This window comes from Vombatus ursinus, unplaced genomic scaffold (assembly GCF_900497805.2).
Source record: "Vombatus ursinus unplaced genomic scaffold, bare-nosed wombat genome assembly UNPS02014863.1, whole genome shotgun sequence".
In the NCBI taxonomy this organism is placed as follows: Eukaryota; Metazoa; Chordata; class Mammalia; order Diprotodontia; family Vombatidae; genus Vombatus; species Vombatus ursinus.
Genome location: NW_020954641.1, coordinates 33,354,422 through 33,373,865, shown reverse-complemented (window position 1 = coordinate 33,373,865; position 19,444 = coordinate 33,354,422). Strand labels below are relative to the sequence as shown.

Here is a 19,444-nt window from a genome sequence, read left to right as displayed (position 1 = left end):
GTGCTTGAAAAGCACTATGAAAATGTGATATTATTATTATTATTAATTGTTGTTGTTGTTGTAATTATTCTAAGGATGATCATCAGACATTCACTGTTTTTACCTGTGGATAGATAGAGCTGGAAAGCCTAGGGTATAGGACAAGGGATTTAGACACACAGAATTCACCGATTGTCTTTTTCAGGCTCGAGAGGAGCTTCTTATTTTTGTAGCATCGGTCAGATTTGGTTCTGCCTCAGATCAGGAGGTTGGGTGCTATGCCCTCTTTTATTTGTGTCCATGTAGGATAGTCCTTAAAGCCTTGAGACAGTCAGTTCCCAAAGTCCTGCCTGGATTGTACACTACAGGGGTGGCAGGATCTCTTGAATGATGCTTCTCTCCCACAGAAGCAGCGGCTGGAAAGGCTAGTGTACCACCCACTGGGCCACCTGTCTAAAGCCCTACTGGGGCCTCAGAATCTGATCAAGAAGCGTCTGGACAAACTGCTGGACTTTGAACGGGTAGAAGAGAAGCTGGCTGAAATGGGCAGCATGACTTATGAAGAGGAAGCCACTAGGCACACGTACCAGGCCCTGAACTCTCTGCTGGTGTCTGAGCTTCCTCAGTTTAACGGGGTGGCCACACAATGGCTGGGCCAGATCTTGCACACCCTTATGGCCCTCCAGAGGGATCTTGCCCAGCAAGTGTTGCAGAGGGCAGAAGGAGAGCTGGCTCAGGTGAGGAAGGCCTCCAGGTCCTTTGGGTTCTGAGCAAGAACTGAAAAGAGCTGCCCATCTACCAACCTCTTTGTGATTCTTTGGAATACTCTTCAACTGACTTTCACATAGATGGAGGATAGAGGTGGCCATGACCTAGTCTTTCTTCTTTTGTCTCTGCTTTCTGGAAATAATCCCAGCTGATGGGACTTATGAACAGGATGAAAATCTGAAACTGTTGTCTCCATACCCTTAAAGGGGTGAGGAGAAGGCCACCTCCATCCTGGGGAATAGTGAGTGATTAACAGGCTAGGGAGTCAACAGTGACAAGCAAGAAAAACAGGTTGGGGCATTGAAGACAGCCAAACACAGTGTTCCAGGGATCCAAGGAAGCAAGCTCTGAACAGAACAGAGGTTAAGTCAGAAATCTTAGAGGTAGCTGCTTCAGAGAGCTAAGCAGGAAAGGGAAATATCAGAGTTTGGAAGCCAAGCCTGGGGTGGAGAATTCCCACTTGGAACTGGTTTAAGAAAACAATGCAGAGGGAAAGTGCGTGCTTTTGATTTGTTAACAGTTTGCTGCCTACAGAGGCCCAGCTGGAGCCTACCTGATATTTTACCCCACTGGGCGCCTCCACTCCCACTTGATCCTAATCATTCCCTATGACTGCTGGATACAAAATCCTCCCCAAAAGTTCTCTGTAACTTTGACACAAAGAAGGTTCTATGCTTGAGGCTGCTTCAGGGGAAAAATACTAGAAGTAAGGAATATCTTTTGAAGTTCGTAAGCTAAGGACTTTTGTTCATCCAGACCTGTGATTTCATCAGCCTGGGGGAACTTTCAGTGTGGAAATTTCCTCCACAATGCTGGTCAGTAACTCACCTGTTAACTTCTAGCCTTAGAGAGGTGCCTGAGGTGGGGGGTGGGGCAAGACATTGAGAGGTTAAGTGACCAGCTAGTATGTATCAGAAGTAGGATTGAACCCAAGTCTTCTGGAGTGATTCTGGCCCCCTGTCCATCATGCTGCATGTCTCTCTAAGACAAGTTTATGATGGATAAGAGGAAGTATTCTGTCACTCATCTAGTTGTTAACTTATAAAACTTTAAGTTATTTATAATATTACAGTAGAAAATAACTCATATTTATAGTTTGGGATCAGCCAAACTATAAATATTAGATAAATTCGTGGATGACAGATGTGGCAGAGATTCTTGGAGGGAAGCTAGAATGTTTGGGAGTGAGGACAGCTCTGATCTTTGAGGGTGATGTCATGGAGGCCAGCCATAATCTTTTCACAGCACACATATCCTTTGATGCTACTATTGGAGGCAAAATCCTGGACTGAAAGGCATCAGAAAGTCTAAGCTAATAGCATCATAGGTTTACCGCATCTCATTCTAATGAATTATCATTCCTATCTCATACACATGGGTACTTGAATACTTCAAAAGAGCCGTCATTTCATTGGCATCCTCACCGCCTCCTCCTATGCATCCCATAATCCTTCTTTGATTTAGTACATGGTAAAATGAGTTGCTATGGCTAGAGAACTCTGCCCTCTGGTGTTCAACTGCCCTGCACTTAGCTCGATTGGTCCTCAAATGAGAGAAAGATGGCTGGTAGGACCTGCTGGAGTTTATGCTCCATATATATCCTTCAAGAATCCAAGGTTATCTCCATGTGAGGACTTAAGTGAACATAGGTCATTGCTTCAACAATTTCAGTATAAATAAATGGCTAACCCCTTGACTATATGATGAACATGTATTCTTTGCCCAACGATGCACTGTGTTAGAAAACTTTTGAGTTCACTTTAAGACTGTGGTTCTCTAGGTTGGGTTTTGAAGTTGCCTAGTTTTTTTATATAGACCATGCCAGGATGGAAAAAGGTTTTGGATTCTTGTGCGGAAAAAGGACCAGCTTCCTCAAACTAAGAAATAGAGGTAAAGGGACTTCATATTCAATCTCTTTTCCCAGTGGGTTGGGATTATTTCTGAATGGTCTCTGATTTGTGGAACACTGTTTCCAAGCCACAAGACAAATGTGTAGAGTATGGAACAATATCGTATATAAAAAACATTTTACAACCTTGTCTCTCTTCTATATTTGACTAATAGATGACAATCTCATTGGTATCTGTTAAAGTTAAAATTCCCTCCATTACCTCAGACTTATCTTTCCCATGAGGGACATTGACCTTATTTGGAATCAGAATTTATAACCATTTACTATCATTGCCTTGTTGTTGTTGTTCAGTCATTTCAGTTGTGTTTGACTCTTCATGACCCCATTTGGGGTTTTCTTGGCAAAGATACTGGAGTGGTTTGTCATTGCCTTTTCCAGCTCATTTTGCAAATGAGGAACTGAGGCAAACAAAAGTTAAGTGACTGGCCTAGGGTCACACTGCTAGAGTAAGTATAAGAGTTGAATCACTAGGTGAGATTCACTGAGTCGTACCTGGCCAGTAGGATGCATGAAGTGGCTCAGTGAATAGATCACTGGACCTGGAGTCAGTAAAACCTGAGTTCAAATCTGGGCTCAGATACTTACAAGAAGTATGACCCTGGACAGGTCACTTCACCTCTGTTTGCCTTAATCTACTGGAGAGGGAAATGGCAAACCACTCCAGTATCTTTACCAAGAAAACCCCAAATGAGGTCATGAAGAGTTGAAAAACAACAATACCTGGTCAATAGGTTACCTGCTTAGAACATAGAAAATGATTTTGTCAAATAAACAATAATTTTGCATACATTGCATGGGGCAAGAATCTTTTCATTCTTTCTGTCTTCTAATCATCCTCTTCTGGTTCATCTCTGACTTCAGTATCTTTTCTCCAGTTGCCCCACAGCCATGTTTCTGAATCTGACTTCAGGAAGGTGATGGAAGACACATTGGGCAAGACCAGTGCCCAGCTTCACTCCTTCCGCCAGAGCTTTGAGAAGGTGTTGCCAGTTCCAATAACACAAGTAAGTGTTCCCAGTGGGCCCACCCTCTCCCCACCCTCTGTATTCCTAACTCAGACAGGGCTGTGCATGAAGGAGAAACAAGTAATATTTATTGGTTGTAAAAGCAGGATTTTGCTATAATGGAATACCACCCTAATCATACACTTTTGGTTTATTTTATTTTTTACTTTTTTTACTTTATTTTTCTTTCTTTTTGCAACATGTGCTAATATTAAATATGTGTTGTATGATTTCATTATATGATGGGTATCATGTTGCCTTCTCAATGGATAGGGAGGGGCTGACACTTTTGGTCTAGTTTTCCATCTTGGGACCATTTTGTTGGCTCTGAGGATTTTCACAATTAAAATTGTAGCCCTGGGGCAGCTTGGAGGTGCAGTGGACAGAGCATTGGCCCTGGAGACAGGAGGACCTGAATTCAAGTCCAGTTTCAGACACTTGACACTTACTAGCTGTGTGACCCTGGGCAAGTCACTTAACCCTGATTGCCTCCAAAAAAAACAAAAACAAAAACAAAACCTTAGTACTGTGGAGCTAGAAGGGAACTTGGAAATGAAGTTTAGACTAACAGACCATTAAGCTACTTCTTTTTCAACTCCAAGATTCTGACATCTAAGTTGGGCTCCTCATTTTATAAATGTGGATTCTAAGGCTCAGAAAGGAGAAGACACTTGCCCCGAAGGTCACCCGGGGATTGAAGGATAGACTAGAACGAAAGCCCACCTCTCAACACAGGGCTCTTTACACAAAGCTGGCCAGAATTAGGAGGAATGTTTAGTTGAGTAGAAAGAAAACCTTCCTCATGATGAGATGCCTTTTGGAAGCAGTGAATTCCCTCTCAAGTAGAGAATGGATGGCCACTTCTCAGACTGGAGAAAGGAAATGCTCAGAAATAGGCTCAGAATAGGTGTCTTCTGGAATGGTGGGTGATTCTGTGACTCATTACGACTTCTTCTTTGCCTAGCCATTCCAACCTGCTGCAGAAAGACAGGTACAGACCCTTCTGAGCAAGTATGGCCCTAGCAAGCTCTACCAGGTGACAAGTAACATCAGTGGGAGTGGAAATCTGGCTCTGACCCTCCAGAGAGGACAGATTGTGGCTCTCCTTCAGGACAGGGATACCAAAGGCAATACTAGTCGTTGGCTGGTGGATACTGGAGGTATGTACACAGGGGACCTGGAAAGTCTCCTTTCTCTGGGGAAAGCCCACGAGCTATTCCACAAAGGCTGATGGGAAAAAAGCTGTTCTGTAGAAAAATCAACAAATCATGTCAACCATGTCACATAAGGACTAATAGAAGAAAAAACTTGTTTTTTTGTTTGTTTTTTGTTTTTTTTCCTGGAGAAGGGGAGACTTAGGAAAGTACATGATCAGTGTTGAGATATCTGAGGGGTTGTCATGGAGAAGAGAAATAGAAATAGAAGTATTAACATCTCAATTTATGTCACTTTAAGGTTTGTAAAGCCCCTTATATACATTATCTCATTTTGATCATCACAACAATTATCTCTATTTTATAAATGAGGAAATGGAAGTTAAGGAATTTCCCCAGGTTACATGACAAGTAAGCCTCAGAGATGATCTCTGAAACCAGTTCTTTAAGACTCCAAGTCTGGCACAATCTACTTGGCCAAGCTTATTATTATTAAATTATCAAATTTGTTCTGCCAAGTCCCAGCAGACAAAACTAGGAGCAACAGATAAGCACTTGAAGGATGGAGACATCAGTTGAAAATGAAGAATTAATTCCAAACAATCAGAGCTTTCCAGCAATGGAATGTGCTGTCCTGTGAGGCAGTGAGCTCCCTCCTACTTGATTAATACTCAAGAAGCTCCTAGACGACCACTCATCAGGAGCGCTCGAGAGATTTCTGCTCAAGTAGGGGATGGACCATGTAACTGAGCTCTGGGGTCTATTCTAACTCTTAGATTCCTGGGTTCATTGGTCAATACTGAGTGAGTCCTACCCTGTATGTGTTGGAGGCCTCCATTCCAGGCCTTTGTATTACAAAAGTTGGTATGAGACTCCCATTTTGGGTGGCAATTGCAGTCACTGTGGGTGCCAGCACTTTCTCTTGGCTAAGGCATATTTAGATTGCTTGGGCAAAGCTCCAGAATGCCCTATATGTTAAATGATAGGCTTTGTCTTATGTTCACACTTACAGAATTTTGCTATAGTGGAATACCACCCTAATCATACACTTTTGGTTTATTTTATTTTTTACTTTTTTACTTTATTTTTCTTGCTTTTTTTTGCAATATGGCTAATATAAAATATGTTTTGCATGATTTCATATATATGATGGGGTATCATATTGCCTTCTCAATGGATAGGGAGGGGCTAACACTTTTGGTCTAGTTTTCCATCTTGGGAACAGCTTTGCTGGCTCTGACGATTTTCACAATTAAAATTGTAGTGCTGAGGCAGCTAGGTGGTACAGGGGATAGAGCATTGGCCCTGGAGTCAGGAGGACCTGTGTTCAAATCCAGCCTCAGATATTTGACACTTACTAGCTGTGTGACCCTGGGCAAGTCACTTAACCCTGATTGCCTCCAAAAAAAACAAAAACAAAACCAAAACCTAGGGAAATGAGCCTATTTCATTGTCCAGCCCTCTTCTTAAAAATAGCTGGACCCAGAGGAGGGGAAATACATAGTACCAAGAGGTAGGCACTTGGGGCTGTGGGCCAGAGCTGATCTGTAAACACAGGGCATGGTGCTAGGTGTCATACAGGGGAATTCCCAATCCTTCAGCTTCATTCACTTATATAATCCCTAACCACCCTACCTGATTTTCCAACCAGTAATGATCTTTCCCCTTGGACCACACATAGAATTTTATTCTTCTCATGAACTTTGTTATACATATCTGCATTTATGTCTGACCCCTTTCCTATAACATAAGCTACAGGAAGGCAGATACATTATTTTATCTGAACTTTGTACCTCCCCGCTAGGACCTGGCACGATGCTTTGGCCTCTTAGTAAATTTTTGTCAAATGAAGGAAATTGGAAACTTGTTTATCCCCACCAGAGAACTAACTACCCATCTCAGAAAAATTTCCATGTGCCTTTTAGGCTATCGAGGGTATGTGCCAGCTGGAAAACTAGAGCTGTATCAGGTGGTCCCACCTGAGGAGCCCAGCATGCAGGCGGGGTCAGGCGATGGTTTCAGGTTCCCTCCAGAAGAAGCTCCCAGGGCATCAGCCCGTGCTGTCACGCCTGTTTTTCAGGTAGGTCTGAAAGAAAGGACAACTTGAATTTACGTCACTCCTTGTACACAAATGTATCTAATTTCTCCTTTGCTAGAGAGCTCAAAGTGCTTCAAAAAAGTTTTAATGATGCTGTTTTATATCACTTTCCCTTCTCAGTGACTCATACCCCTGCCTCCACAGACCCTTCTCTTATAACAAAAGAATGTAGGGAAGAAACACAGTGGTTGTGTCTGACAACATAGTCCTCATTCCATCCTACACACTATCTGTGTCTAGGGAGATGGCTCCCTCAGAGCCTGAGGATTCAAATAAACATGCTTTTTAATAAAAAGACATTCAGATATCCCCAGGGGCAAGCTTTCTTCAAGGCAGTTGGTATTTCCCTGCAGTAAAAGCATTTGGCAAGAAAGCTCCTTAGCATCTCAGAAACTCTCTGCCAAAGTCCTAAAAACCACTTTTCTATTCTTCTTGTCCAAAGGTCCCCCCACTGGGTCTCAGATCAATTCACCTGGAGGCAAAGTTAACTCAAATTGCCTCAGACTTACTCCATAGCTTCTTAGCTCACAACAGTGAGTGGAGAGGAGAGGGGTGAGTAACTCACAACTCCCCAGTTGCACCAAGATCCTGGCCCACAACACATACCTATAGCCCTGACCCCTCTGCTGAAAGATGAGTATTTCACCTTCAGTCCTTTGAAGTCAAAATTGTTTATGGCATTAATCAGAGTTTTAATGCCTTTCAGTGTTGTGTTCCTCTTCATTATGGTGGTCATTATGTGTATTGTCCTCTTGATTTTCCTTATTTCTTTCTGTATCAGTTTATATAAGGTTTCCCATGTTATTCTGCATTTGCCATAGTCATTATTTGTTGTGGCACAATATTCCATCACATTCATATGGATACCCCCTCCTTTCTGGGTTTTCACGATACCACTCTTTTCTGGTTCTTCTATCATTCCTACGGTTACTTCCCCGCATCCTTTGCAGGTTCATTTTCTCTTCCCCTTTCCCTAACTGTGGGTGTACCAGAAGGCACTATTCTGGGCTCTCTTTTCTTTTTTCTTTTTTCTTCATACCTTCTCATTTGGTGATCTCGTCAATTCCCATGGGTTCAATTATTATCTCTTTGTAGATGATTCCCAGATGTATATATTCAGCCTTAGTCTCTCTCCTGAGCTCTTGTCCTATATTGTCCATTTGAACTAGATAGCTCATAGACATTTTAAACTAAATATATCTAAAGTGGAACTCATTATTTTTCATTCCCAACTCATTCCTCTTTTGAACTTCTCTTTTAAAAAGGCACCACTATCCTTCCAGTTATACAGGTTTTCATCCTTGGTGACTTCCTTGACACGTTCCTCTTGCTTGCCCTACACATCTGAACAGTTGATACATGTCCCCCTCCTCTGTACTCATATAGCGACCAATCTATTTCAGTGCCCCATCATCTCATATGTAGACTATTGCAATAACCTCCCAATTGGCCTCAAGTCTCTCCCCTCTTCAGTCTGTCCTCCACATAGGTATTTAGCCATTTCCAGGGCTTGATATTCCTTATTTGATCTGTGTTCAAATCCTTGTCCCCCCCACTTACCATCTGACAGCCTTGGAAAAGTCATTTTACTTCCATGGCCCTCTTTTTCTTCATTTCTAAAATGAGGGGGTTGGACTAGATAGTATTTTAAGGTCATTTTCAACTTTAAATTTATGATCCTGTGATTCAAGTAAAATTTACAACTGGGATGCAGGCAAAAGCAGGAAACCCACAAATAACAAAGACTACACGGTTATATTAGAGAAGCTTTTGACAAAGTACATCACTTTAATATTTTTAATTGTAAAATGTAAGAATATAAGAATCTTTCCTTTATATGATTGAAAAGTATGTATTTGAAGCCACAAGTTAATATTATATACTTTGGAAGAAACTAGGTGGACATTCACACTAAAAACAGGTATAAAATCAGTCACCTATCAATCAAAAACCATTTTAATTACCTCCAGTATACCAGGCCTTTTGCTCAGTGTTGGAGCTACAAGGACAAAATTCCTTCAAGGAGTTTACATTCCAACAGAGAGGGCAATATATACCTATACAAATGCACATGTAATGTAAGGTGGTTTTAGTTTTTAATAGAGAGAGCACCAATGACTGAGGGGAATCAGAAAAAGCTTCATGTAGAGGGGTGGCCCTTGAGCTGTACCTTAAAGGAAATGAGAGTTCATTCCAGGCACTGGGGAAAGTCAGTGCAAAAGTGCAGAGATGGGTGTAGAGTGGAGGTTAAGCCAGTGGGGCTGGATCTCTGAGTGTGTGGAGGGAAGTGATGTAGAGAAGAAAGGTAGATGACGAGTCCCTGGAAAGGTGGGAAGGACCATGTTGTGAAGAGCTATAAATGGCAAACAGAGGCACTTCTGTTTGATTCTAGCAAAAGTAAGGAGGCACTGGAATTTATTGAGAAGGTAGTTACTGTGGTCAGACCTATGCTTTAGGAAAATCATTTTGGCAGCTGTGTGGAAGATGGAGTGGATTGAGGAAAGGCTTGAGATAGGAACCCTAATTAGGAGGCTGTTGAAATGGCTCAGATGGGAGATGAGAGGGCATGAACTAGAGGGGTCACTGTATGAGGAGCAAGAATCTAATTTAGTCTAATGCAAGACTTAAGCAAATAGAAATAAGATTTGTCAGCTTATTTGGTATGTGGAGTGAGTGAGCATGAGGAACGAGGATGGTACCGAGATCATACACCTTTGTGACTGGAAGGATAATAGATAGGAGGAGAGGTGGGTCCAAGGGGAGAGATTGTGTTTGGAATTGAATGTGTTGGGGTTGCAGTATGGGAATGGAGCTCAAGAGAGGGAATTAAGAGAGACTTATCCGTAAACATCAGTCCTATTTGACATACTCTTAAAATGTTAGTAATTAAACACTGTCAGACATGGCTGCTTAATACTTTTTCTTTGTTAGAATGGAAGCCTCGCTAGAGAGTGTGGGTGGAAAGGTTATAGCTAGAAATGACTGTGATGTGAAATGTCATCAATAAATCTTTAAAGAAAAAGGGAGAAATGTTGGCAAAAGCAATAAAGACATTAAAGGAATAATCACTGACAATAAAGACATTAGAAACATCTCTATTTGTAGATGACATGATTATATATCTACAAAAATCAACAACAAAAAAATTAATCGGAGTAAAATTACTCCCATAGAGTATTGGGGTATAAGATTCTCATAAAGATAATTTTCATGTTTACATACTCCCCAAAAGAATCAAGGTTAATTGGGAGAGAAATAGCTTTTATAATAACAACAAAGGGTATCGCATATGGTATTAACTTATATATATGAAATCTATGTAAAGACAACTTCAAAATGCTTTTGACAGAAATCAAGGAAAAATTGCCCAGAGGGATGCCTCTGACTTATTGTTAGGTTAAGCAAATACAGTAAAAATGTGAATACTTCCCAGATTAATTTACAGATTGAACATAATACCAGTCAGAATATTAGTAGGTTATTTCTATGGGGGGTGGGGAGAGGCTTGGTTCAGGCCTTTGATTTTGTCAGTATGGAGAAGACTGACAGTACAGAAACAAGATGGGCAAAAATATTTACAGCAAATATAGCAGACAAAAGCCTGAAATCTAAAACCTATTGGAGCTGTGTGTGGGGTACATAAACTTGTCTTGGATGCTCTGCTAATCACATACGTACTATCTGAGTAAACCAGGAGGAAACCAGCCTTACTAAAGCAGATCAGAAAGAGTTCTGTAATTTATAGTCTTGTGATATGCCAGGAACATTAAGTTAGATGACTTTACCAAGGTCGTACAAGTAGCTGACATCAGAGGTGGAACTTGAACCCAGGTCTTTCTGACTCTGAGGGCAAGTTTCTATCCACTGTGCAACTCTGCCTCTCAGGTCATTTCTTGGAATTTCCCAAAGTCCTGACAAAATTCATATGGGAACATAGACAGGAAAGAATGTCAAGAAAGGCAATAAAAAGAAATGATGACAAGAGACTTGCCTGATCAAATTTGTAATGTACTCTAGAGCAAGAGTTATTAAAAACTGTCTGGCACAAAAGGAAACAAACAGATTGATGGAACAGAATAGAGAACCCAGAAATACAGAAATAGAAACAATTCTCTCTCTCTCTCTCTTTCTTTCTTTCTCTTTCTCTCTGTCTCTCTCTCTCCGTCTACATATATATATATACATACATACATATGTACATATATGAAATATTTTAAAGCACTTTGGGGACATATATACACACATATATATTGCATGTGTATATGCACACTATATATATGTTTGTGTGTGCATGCACGCACACAATGTTTGACAGACCAATGTTTTGGAAAACCTAGGGAATGGAATCAATATCCAATAAAAACTGTTAGGAAAAATTGGATAGTAAAAACTAGGTTTGGATCCCTTACTCATACCATGCATGAAGATAAATTCTATATCAGCAATCTATGTATTTTTTGAAATGTAGAATGCTAAAAGAAAAAAGCTCAGCTATGGTGAATAAGAACATTTCCACCATTCAAGCAAATGGAAGAAATTATTGGAGAAAAAGTCAATGCATTTGAGTATACAAAAATAATAGGGTTCTGTACAACAACAACAAAAAGTAACATCTCTAAATTAACTAAAAAGAAACAGACTAGTATCAATATTTGCAGCAAATCTATTAGACAAAAACTTGACATCTAAAATCAATAGTATCTGTATATGGGGTCCCTAGAGTTTTCTAGGATGCTCCACTCATCACATGCATTCACATTCACTTTGCCTATAACATTCAAATATTCAGTTTGGTTATTTGAGTAATCCCAGCCAAGTAGATTGAGGCCCTTTCCTTGGATGGGGTCTGGTACTGGGAATTCACTTAGCCTGATAAGGGGGCAGCTAGGTGGTGTAATGGGTATAGAGCGCAGCACCTGGAGTCAGTAATACTCATCTTCCTGAGTTCAAATCCAGCCTCAGTCACTAGCTGTGACTAGCAAGTCACTTAATTCTGTTTGCCTCAGTTTCCTCATCTGTAAAGTGAGCTGAGAGAGAAATGGCAAACCCACTCCAGTATCTTTACCAAGAAAACCCCAAATGGGGTCATGAAGAGTTAGACACGACTGAAACTACTGAACAACAAAAGTCTGATAAGAATTTTTAACAAGCACAGAATGAACTTTATCAACTCAGAGAAAAAATGCAATGTCAACCAATCAATGAATAATCAACAGACATTTATTAAGCACCTGTTCTGTGCCAGGCACTGTGCCAAGCCAAGTGGGTGCAGCAATCAGCTTTTCTGTATGTATCTTCCATAGGCTGATACTTTATCTCCCCTGATAGAATGTGAACTCTTTGAGGGGAGGAAATATTTTATTTTTTGTTTTGGAATCCCTAGCTTCTACCAAAGCACCTGACACACAGTAGGCATTTAACAAATACCTGTTGAATCATTTATTTATTCCTCACACAGAAGATCCCCACACTAATGACATTATAGATTTCCATGAATACATATGAGTGCGTACATCGCACATATATTTATGTGTATAACTTACATATACTGTGTATATACATGTGTGTATGTTTGTGTGTGTGTGTAGGATAGAGTCTGGATTTGTGAGTTAATTAGCATAGGGAAATCTTGGGTGAGGATATTCCCTCTAACAATGCAGATCAGCACCTTTTTCTCAGCTTATAGTCTTAGAGAATTATCTAGAGCAGAGACCTCCAGCATACCCACATTGTGGCCCACAACACTTCTGAGTGAGGCCTGGATCAGCTTAAAATGTAATTAGGGAATATTTAACAAAATAAATAAAGATACAATAGAACATAGATAATGTTAATATGTAGTTTTCTAAGTCAGTATTCAGCCAGCAGGGATGCTTATGTGTGGTTTAGTATTTTATTTGAGCTTGACATCACTGGTCTAGAGCCCTGAAAAGTTAAATGACTTGACCAGGGTGACACAGTCAACAAGTGTTAGAGGCAGGAGTGAAATACACACACACACACACACACACACACACACACACACACACACACACACACACACACACACACACACACACACCCACACCCCTCCTATCTCTGGCTACTGCCAGGATTTCATAGATGCCATTCTTTCTGATACAACCCGAGGATTTTTGACAGGTGAGGAATAATGCCTCTATTGCCCAGGGAAAGTCAAACTCCCAATTCAAGGCTGGCTAGATAACAATCAAAACTAGGGATTAAACAGAAAAGAGAGTGGAAGGCAAATGAAAAACAACTATAGCATGAACCTGAGATGGGTGAACCACTGTCTTCTTGAGAACAGGGTGTGAATAATGCTAGCAAGGGAATTAGCCATGTAAGGTCTTCCTTCTTGGAAGTATTTAAGTGAAAAATGGAGTACCACTAGTAATGTGTGTTGCGCATCTCGGGTTTCTTGCAACTCTAACAGTTTCTAGTTCTTTGAGAGCCATGGATCTCTGAGTTAGAGAAAGAGCTGGAGACAGTGTCAGATTTCTCATTAACAAGAGACCAACAGTGAGAGAAATGCTGAGGTGAAACAGTGGCCAACAGAGAGAATGAGAAAGTCTGAGAATCCTAGGAACATTGAGAGCTGGAAGGAACCTTAGAATCCATCTGGCTTAACCCCTTCCTTTGACATTTTGAATAAACTGAGGCCCAGAGAAATGAGGTGATTTGCTCAAAGGTTGTAGGTAGCAGAACTAGGGTTCAGACTCAGGTCCTCTGACTCCAAATACAATGCCCTTTCCACTGTACTACACTGCCTCCTAAGTCATTGATGGCAAAAAAAAAATGTGGATTTGAACCACTTTGCTTCAGTTTGTTCTTGGATTTTTATGTCTTCCTTGATCTCCCCATTTTCTTACTCTTTGTGTGTGTTTTAGGTGGTGGCTGCCTACCCATTTGCAGCCAGGAGCAGCCATGAAGTGAGCCTGCAGGCGGGGCAGCCGGTAACAGTCCTGGAGAGGCAGGACAAGAAGGGGAACCCAGAATGGAGCCTCGTGGAAGTGAATGGACAGAGGGGTTATGTGCCCTCCAGCTTTCTGGTCCACGTTCCAAGCCCTGCACCCTGGGGTTGGAGTTTGCCCCCTTGCAACAGCCCTCCATCACACATGTAATAACAATGACAGGAGGGAGGCTGTGAAGCATTCTCAGTCAAACAGTGTGGGTTGAAAGAGGTAAGAAGGGTCTCGGAGCAGAACACAGAGCTGGGTGGATATGAGACAAGGCAGTTAGAAAATAAAACAAACCTGCTAGATACCATCTCCACTGCTGCTGAGGAAGGGGGAAGGGAGGAGGCAGAGGGGTGCAGATGGTGGGATAGGTTCTCCAGAATGCCTCTCCATGGAGCCTTTGTGGGCAGAGAAGGTCCATGAGGTCTTGGCCTACTGGCCTGGAGTCACACATTGCAAGAAGCAATGTATGAGAGAAAGGTATCACAATACTTTGGAAAGAATGCCAGATGTGGCATTAGAGGATTTGGGTTTGAATTCTGGCTCTCCCAGTTACTTCAGGTAAGTCAGTTATCCCCTGTGGGCCTCTGGATCTTCATCTGTAAAATGAGGGGGTTGCATTAGGTGGCCTATGAGGTCCCTCTCAGCCCCAAACCTGTGATACGATGATCCTAACATGAAACTCTCTGCGCAGGAGCTGTGCACGTTCAGAGATAGCTTCTTATGTACTGGGTGGGAGCATTGATCCCAGGAGGTCTGTGCCTAGATGTGATTGATTGGACTTAAGTTCCTTAATTTGCGTGATCTATAAAATGCCCAGCATATAGTAGGCTCTTAATAAAAGCTTGTTTTATTTTGATTTTTAATCAGCGTCTTGGGGGCAAAGTGGATTAGAGTGCTGGACCTGGAGTCAGGAAGACCCAAGTTCTAATCCAGCCTCAGACGCTTAATAGCTGTGTAACTTTGGGCAAGTCACTTAACCCCTATTTGCCTTAGTTTCCTCAACTATAAAATGGAGATAATCATAGCACCTACCTCCCAGGGTTGTGAGGATAAAATGAGACAATATTTGTAAAGTGCTTAGTGCAGTGCCTGTCACATAGTAAGCGCTATATAAATGCTATTTATTATTATTATTTATGCTAGCTATCTAGGGAAGATTCAGGAAGTCCTGGATGTTTCCTATTTATTGGTTGGGTTTACAGTTTAGTGATCATCTCTAGGCATTTTGTGATTTTTAGCAAATTTTCCTTAAATCTGGAACAAAATTAGAATTCAAATCATAAATGTAGCACATGCTTAAAGATTGTTTCAGGGAAAGTTTGCCACTTTGTGGTGGGGGGAGGGCAGGGCTTAGTCTCAAATAGCCACCTATGTTCCAAAGCTAGCCCAGGCAATCAGCAGTGTTTCTGTAGAAGCTCATAGTCAGCCAACTCGTCAAAGGTAACTTGTCTACATGGCAGCAGCTAGGTGGTATAGTGGATAGAGTGCTGGCCCTGGAGTCAGGAGGACCTGAGTTCAAATCCGATCTCAGACCAGGCACTTGACACCTACTAGCTGTGTGACTCTGGGCAAGTCACTTAAACCCATTGCCTAGTCAAAAAAAAAAAAGTGTCTAGATTGGGAGAGACCATGCATATTTTTAGTGCTGACTAGAAATTTTGGAGCCAATGTCAGAATGTCTGTGCTTTTAGGCAAAGGACAAAAAACATTCACTGCAAGACACAGCAAATAGCAGATAACGTGGAAATTTTTTTTAACCGTAAAGATTAGATGGAAGAAAATTGGAGTGAGTTTCCAAGTGTGAGAAAAGGTAACATTTTGATTAAAAGGAGGTATCAGACCAATGTTCTGTTGTTGCCATTGTAGTAGCTAACTCAACCTGAGCTATGCCTTCTGAAGTGGCCACAGGAAAAATAGAACCTCATGATTATGGGTACCAGGAAATTCATTTTCTGGTGTTCCTCCAAGGGTGGCTGTCTGGCAGTGACAGAATTCAGTCCACACAGTCCCTTTCACCAGCTTCAAATCCTAACATTCCAAGCTCATTGTCCTCTCTCCTTCTGGAGCAATGGAAGGAATAGTGGAAGCAGGAAGGCCATCCATACAGTGGGGGCAGCTTGTGTCCCATTTAGCTAGACTAGGTAACCATGGGGGAACTTTTGAGAAGTCCCCGCTGAAGATCGGATGTCAGAGGCCAGATTAAAATGGGACCTGTTGATCTAGGGTATCTGGAAGATATATTTTTTGTTGAATGTATTTTATGAAGATCTGCACAAAAGCTGATTTTTTTTAGACATGATAAGAGGTAGTGAAAGATATGTGAAGCATCTACATTGCCATGTAGGGGAAATAAAAGTTGCTTCATAGCTTGTAGGAGAGGATTCATAGCCTGTTATAGAGAATTGGAGTATGAGTACTATTGTTTGTATTAATCAATAGACATTAAGTGCCTACTATGTACCAGGCACTATGCTAAGCTATTAATACTGATAGCTTAGTGCTATCAGTATTAATGATAATTTTGGGGGGAGTGGGAGTTCAGACCTGTGATTTCATCAGCATAGGGAGCTTCTAGTATAGATTCCCCTTTCATGGCTGGTATGTGTCAGAGGTTGGCCTTGAACCCACATCTTCCTTACTCCAAGACCATTCCCCTCTCTGTTGACCATTCTGGTTCTCAATAACAATGATAAGAGCTCATATTTCCATAGCACTTTAAGGTTTTCAATGCACTTTCTTCCCAACCTTGTGATTCAAGCAATTTCAAATATTATTCCCATTTTAGAGTTAAAGAAACTGAGGCTCAGAGTGGATTAGTGACATCTCCAAGATCACACAGCTACTCAGTAGCAGAACTGGGATCAGACTCCAGCTGATTCCTAGACCAATGTTCATTCCTCCCAGTCTGCTGCCTGCCTCTCTTAACCTGGCCTGCAGCTTCCACTTTTACCAGCAGAGGGCGCTAGAACCATGCCTGACCAAATCCACTAATAACAATGTAGGTGGGCAGTTCAAACTCTCTGGGGAAAGCCCTTTACCAGCATGTGCCATGCAGGGGTCCTGCCGAGAGCTGAGAACGAGGGTGAGGATAACCAATGAATGGTGCCCTAAGTCTCACTGGGTTGTGATGATGCTGGAAGGGAGTGCTGCCCTTAACAGGACAAATGAAAAGAGAAAAAATGTAAGCTCTGGGAGCTTGGGGCCAAATGCTGGTGAGGCTGGCTGGGATCTGCCATGGCCATTCTGGGGCAGTTCAAATCTGGGGCAGCTTGTGGAACAATGCTTACTAAAGCAGCCTTCTGGATTCTTTCGTCCTCTGGCTTTATTCACCCCTAGCTCTTCTGTCTTTGAAAAAACCTACACTTGACCTTATCATGCCTGCTGGTCACAATCTTCATTCCTTTCTCTTCCTTTAAACCCTTCTGGAATACCCAGTGCTCCTGCTCACTTTGGCCTCTTAAATGACTAGCAGAATCCCTGTTCCCGTGAACTATGTGGCAAGATTAAGATTTATTAGATTTTGAGACAGCAGTTGTTTGGGAAAGATGAGATATGAATCCTTGGGTGGGACTTAGTGGACTGTGCCTTTGTATTGACTCTGAGCCATTAATTGCACTGTTGCACTGTGGTGTATTTATTACTCTATAAATATTTTTAAATTGGCTACATGTCTTAGGTATTATTTATTTTGCCCAGACCTTGAGCCCTAAATGGCTGATTAGGCTCCATGACAGGAGACCTGGAATGGGAGAAACTAAATGCTTTTGGGGGGTGATCTTATATAAAACAATACCAAAAAAAGTTTAGATTTTATGGACTGTTTATTTCCTCCTATGTTTTTGTTACTGACCTGGCTGCCATATCCAGGGACCTGGAGAACCAAACATATATATCCTGTTTGTATGTAGTATAAGGATTTAAATTGTTTGGTTGTTTTTTTTTGTTTGTTTGTTTGTTTTTAATGATCTACCTAATTGATTCAATCTCCCTGCATCAGAGATTCTTAACCTTGGGTCCATTAATTTGGATGGGGGAAATAATCTACATCTCTACTTCAATAGCATTGGTTTCCTTTTTATTTTATGCATTTAAAAACATTATTCTGAGAAGGGGTGAAGGGGTCCATGGGCTTCACCAAATTGCCAAATGAGGCCATGACACAAAAAACCCGTTAAGAACCTCTGCTCTAGATCATGAATTTACATTTAGGGCCAGTGTGTTCATGGCCTAAGAATGTGCCTTCATATAGAATTAGAACCGTTGTACTGTGATATATTTATTACTTGGTAAACAGATGTTTTATAATGTGCTATGCTATTTGAGTTCTGAATCTAGAGCTTAAATAGGACAATTTCTATTTATTCCTGGGAGAGAGGAGATATGTCCAGTTTTATCTCTCCCTGTGATCTACTTACCTCCCTTGTGACTTAACTTCCTGATCTAGGAAATGGGAAAAATGATACCTATGTTACAGGAACATGGGAATGAAGGAGAATGTGATGAAAAATAATCTGAATGTTGGTTGTGTAAAAAATTGAGAATTACTCGAAATAAAGAACTTAACTGTATGAGAATTTGTTTTACATTTTTTTTTCTTACCAGCACTGAGCTTAAATAACTTTGCCAAGCATCAATATTTATTGAGGACTTACTATAGGTGTAGCCCTTTGGGAAAAACAAAGGTCTCTAGAATTAAAAGTGATCATCAATTCCAATGCCTTCATTTATTTTATTCTTTAAATGAGGAGACTGCTGCCCCAGGAGAGGAAAGAAATTTGCACGAGGTCACATAGCTCTATATGATTCTGTTCCTGCCCTCAAGATGGTCTTGAAGGAAGTGGGACTAAATGGGTGTGATTAGGGTCATCTAAATTTTGGCTTTGACAATACATTACATAATCCATAGTCTGTTTGCCCATATCGCTGTCCTTAATGGACATAAGAATGTGTCTATTATTTAGGACTTCTAGCCCTACAAAAGCTAACCTAGGGAAATGAATTGATGTTGCTTGCAAAAATGTATAAAGGGAAAGTTGTGTGGCCTTAAAGTGAAGACTTTGTTGTCAGTTAATTAAAAGAATATACCTTAAGGCTGTCCTCCTTGGTGATTTGTCAAGTTATTTAGAGAGAAAATATCTTTGTTTAGTTCTTACTGATTATGCTGTTTACTTGTACAATCTTTACTCAGTTACCTGATGTTACCTTATGCTAAACTGCTGGGAAGATGGCTCCCTATTTCCAAAATTAGAATGCTAATGAAATTTAGCATTGTAAATTGCTAATTTTAGCCCAAATGAAGTAGGTTTTTTTCTTGTTTTTTTTTTTTTTAGCACCCTAGTTTCTATAGATAACAAATTTCTGAATCCTAATCAGGTAATAAGAAAGATGAGTCTTCTGATACTATGCTCTCCATCTCATTTAGCCAATCACTGCCCTAAAATCTCTGAGAATTAGGAAATCGAAACACTACTGTGTCCTCGATGAAACCTTTTCTGGAATAAAAAGGGAAAGCAGGTTCTATTGCTCTGGTCCCTGTACTTCCCCTTTCCCTCTAGCCATTGTTGATGTTG

The 19,444-nt window shown here is 41.0% G+C and overlaps 1 protein-coding gene across 1 annotated transcript in view; it reads left to right on the top strand.

Annotated features, from left to right (window-relative positions):
* ARHGEF37 (Rho guanine nucleotide exchange factor 37) overlaps positions 1-14,835 on the top strand; it is a 72,779-nt gene extending 57,944 nt beyond the window's left edge. The window contains exons 9-13 of the mRNA XM_027841653.1: positions 387-716; positions 3,535-3,663; positions 4,628-4,823; positions 6,743-6,897; positions 13,803-14,835. Of these exons, the coding sequence (XP_027697454.1) occupies positions 387-716; positions 3,535-3,663; positions 4,628-4,823; positions 6,743-6,897; positions 13,803-14,036 (1,044 nt within the window). The 3' untranslated portion in view covers positions 14,037-14,835. The remainder of the gene's footprint in view (positions 1-386; positions 717-3,534; positions 3,664-4,627; positions 4,824-6,742; positions 6,898-13,802) is intronic.
* Positions 14,836-19,444: the final 4,609 nt, after the last annotated feature.